Source organism: Penaeus japonicus, unplaced genomic scaffold, assembly GCF_977035675.1.
Source record: "Penaeus japonicus unplaced genomic scaffold, GWHDUDI00000001_assembly GWHDUDI00000030, whole genome shotgun sequence".
Classification (NCBI taxonomy): Eukaryota; Metazoa; Arthropoda; class Malacostraca; order Decapoda; family Penaeidae; genus Penaeus; species Penaeus japonicus.
In genome coordinates, this window is record NW_028234432.1 from 21592546 (window position 1) to 21596495 (window position 3950).

Genomic DNA, 3950 nt, shown 5'->3' on the forward strand with positions numbered 1-3950 from the left:
ACTTGCCAAAGCCCAGCTCCTGCATGCGAGAGCGGTAGATCATGCAAAGCAAATCCCTTAGGAGAAAACGCTTTACTGGCATTGTGTCTCTTCTTCTATTTTGGACTATTTGACAGTTCTACCTTGATGTGTAAATTTCTCCTGCTTGGATTATGGTAGGGAGGTTATGCTCCCGAGAGGCAGTGTGTATGTGTATCTATGTGTATATGTGTGCGCGTCTGTTTTTTTTTTTTTTTTTTTTTTTTTTTTTTTCTGTGACTGTTTAAGTGTGTGTGTGTGGTAATGTCGGTGTGTTTATATGTGTGTATATTTATTTGAGTGTGTGTGTATTTATGTTGGTATATGCTTTAATATTTGTGAGTGTTTATGTGTGTGTGTGTTTATGTGTCTGTATTTGTGTGTGTTTATGTGCGTGTGTGTGAGCGTCTGTGTAGATGTGTGTGCGTGTGTATATTTATGTGTATGTGCATGTGTGTAATTTTGTGTGCGTCAGTGTGTGTGTTTTTGTGTGGGTATTTATGTATATATGTGTGTGCGTCTGTGTAACTTTTGTGTTTGTGTAAATGTTTATGTGCGTACGTGTGTGGTAATGTTTATGTGCTTATGTGTGTGCGTGTTTGTTTGTTTGTGTGTGTGTCTTCTTATATGTGTATTTTTGTATGTGTGTGTTTGTTTATGTATGTATGTCTGCGTGTGTGTGAGTGTGTGTGTGTATGTGTGTGTGCATGTGTGTGTTTTTGTGTATGTGTGTGTTTGTTTGTTTGTGTCTGTCTGTTTGTATGTGTGTCTATTTGTTTGTGCGTGTATTTGTGTGTGTGCCTGTTTGTGTGTGTGTGTTTGTGTGTGTGTGTGTTTGTGTGTGTGTATTTGTGTGTGTGTGTTTGTGTGTGTGTGAGTGTGTGTGCTTCTGTTGCATGTGTTTCTGTGTGAGTGTTTCTGTGTGTGTGTTTATGTGTGTGTTTCTGTTGCATGTGCTTCTCTGTGTGTGTATGTGATTCTGTGTGTGTGTTTTCCGTGTCTGCGTGTGTATGTGTGTTCTGTGTGTGCGTTTGTGTGTGTTTTGTGTGTAAAATGTTTGTTTGTTTGTGTCTGTGTCTGTGTGTGTGTTCGTGTGTGTGTGTTTGTTTGTGTGTGTCTGTTTGTGTGTGTGTTTGTATGTTTTTGTTTGTTTGTGTGTGTGTGTGTGTGTTCGTATGTGTGTGTGTCTGTTTGTTTGTGTGTGTGTGTTTGTGTGTGTGTGTGTTTGTGTGTGTGCTTCTATTGCATGTGTTTCTGTGTGTATGTTTATGTGTGTTTCTGTGTGTGTATGTGATTCTGTGAGTGTGTCTTTTCCGTGTCTGCGTGTGTATGTATGTGTGTTTCTGTGTGTGCCTTTGTGTGTGTTTTTGTGTATTTGTATGTTTGTTTGTTTGTGTCTGTGTCTGTTTTTGTGTGTGTTCGTGTGTGTGTGTCTGTTTGTTTATGTGTGTTTCTGTTTGTGTGTGTGTTTGTTTGTGTGTATTTGTTTGTTTGTGTGTGTGTCTGTGTGTGTGTGTGTCTGTTTGTTTGTGTGTGTGTCTGTTTGTGTGTGTGTGTTTGTGTGTGTGTGTTTGTGTGTGTGTGTGTGTGTTTCTGTTGCATGTGTTTCTGTGTGTGTGTATGTGATTCTCTGTGTGTGTTTTCCGTGTCTGCGTGTGTATGTGTGTGTGTTTCTGTGTGTGCGTTTGTGTGTATTTTCTGTGTGTTTTTGTGTATGCGTATGTTTGTTTGTTTGTGTATGTGTCTGTTTGTGTGTGTGTGTGTTCGTGTGTGTATGTGTGTCTGTTTGTTTGTGTGTGTGTCTGTTTGTTTGTATCTGTTTGTATGTGTGTCTGTTTGTGTGTGTGTGTGTGTTTGTGTGTGTGTGTGTGTGTATGTGTTTGTTTGTGTGTGTGTGTGTGTGTGTGTTTCTGTTGCATGTGTTTCTGTGTGTGTATGTGTGTGATTTCTGTGTGTGCGTTTGTGTGTGTTTTCTATGTGTGCGTGTGCATGTGTTTGTGTTTATAGTATTTGTTTCTGCTTTTTCCGCGTATTTGTGTGTATATGTGTGGTCTTCTGTGTGTGAGTGTTTGTGTTTATATGTGTCTGTATGTATTTATGTGTATGTTTTATCTTGTGCATGTGTGTTAATATTTAAGAGTATTTGTGAGATGGTAATAATGATGACAATGAACATGATAATAGTGATAATGAAAATAATGATTATGATATTGATGATAATGTGTGTGTGTGTGTGCACGCGTGAGCATATATACACACATTTATATATGTATATATATGTATTTGTGTATATATATATTTTTTTTTCTCTTTTTGTTTCTTTCTTTTTTCTTTTCTTCAGTCTGTATCATTCCACTGCTGGACATATTTCTCCCAAGAAGGTTGTAGCCGGGTGTCCCACCTACTGGCCCTAATTGTACACATTTATATACATATATACGTAAAATTCTATGAAATGTGGATATAAATCACAGCATCCTTGAAAAAGCAAACGTATCACCATCATGACCATTGAGTGATGCCTTTAAAACAACAACCTCCCCCCCCAGCACATGTGTCATCATGACCTTCATTAAACTGGAATGCTAAACGAATTAAAATAAAATAAAATTGCTTGAGAATAATAAATAGATAATAAATAAATAATAAATAAATAATAGATAAATAATAAATAAATAATAAATAAATAAATAGATAGATAATAATAAATAGATAAATAATAAGTAAATAATAAATAAATAATAAATGAGAATAATAAATAAATAAAATTGGATGAGAAAAGTTACGATTGTCATGGCAAGACAAGCGAGGCGTGATTAAGAATGGTGGTTGTTTCCGCTCTCTGTCAGGTATCATATCCCATGAGGCAACATTAAGATGCAACTCTTAGAAGGATAATGCATTATCATAGATATCTTATCATACTGCATTCCGTCTGTCCGCCAGTTTGTCTATCTGTCTGTCTTCCTTTCTCTGAAAGTGAGAGATTTCGAAAAAAGAATGGGTTTTGCAGCGATGAATTCCCCATGCAGGGCTTCAGCGGCGCTTCACTGCTTCACTTCACTTCTTCTTCTGTTCTACTCGTGGTTCTCGAGGGACAAACACTAATGTGAGTGAGAATGTAAATGTTGAATCGGGGCGTCCATGCGGCAGAGGCAAACTACGATGTTTTTAGAAGGATGAGAGATAATGATGTCTGTGTTTATGTTTGATTATTTTCAGAGTTTACTATCTTGGACTCTAGTATATGTATATATATATATTTTTTAAAAATCAAATACAAGAACCAAGGCTATTACATTCATGTTGCATTGAACATATTCTAACTTTAAAGTGAGGAATTATGTGCATCTACCATATATTTACTTAATTCATTAATCCTTTAATAACTAACTATTCAGACGTCTTTTCTATTGGGTCGTCAAACAGGTAATTAGATGAGGATGAATAATTACTGGATATACTGTACATCCTTAGTTACACAATCTTTTGTAAAATTATTTTGCAAAAATTGAAATGATAGATGACTGAAAACCCAAACCGTTTGGAATTACGAACGGATGTTATAAAAATAAAGATACAACTAAAATACTTGATGATGCATATAGAACACAGACCATACTGTGTATTTATATAAACATATGTATATATACAATATATGTATATATATATATATCTATATATATATATATATATATAGTATGTATACATACATATGTATATATTACTAATATCATACATACTTATATATACATTTTATATATATATATATATATATATATATATTTATATATATATATACCTGTATATATACAGGTTTTGCTTCGGTGCTAGAAAGGGATTAGATATACAATCTCACTGATTCCTTGTTAAAGAGCTTGGCCTTTTTTTCCTTGACTTGCTTTTCGTTATTAGCAAAATTGCAATATATA

The 3950-nt window shown here is 34.8% G+C and overlaps 1 protein-coding gene across 1 annotated transcript in view; it reads right to left on the minus strand.

Annotated features, from left to right (window-relative positions):
- Window positions 1–82, minus strand: part of LOC122253331 (uncharacterized) — a 696-nt gene extending 614 nt beyond the window's left edge. The window contains exon 1 of the mRNA XM_043016360.2: window positions 77–82. Coding sequence (XP_042872294.2) covers window positions 77–82 — 6 coding nt within the window. The remainder of the gene's footprint in view (window positions 1–76) is intronic.
- Between the last annotated feature and the right edge of the window lie 3868 nt (window positions 83–3950).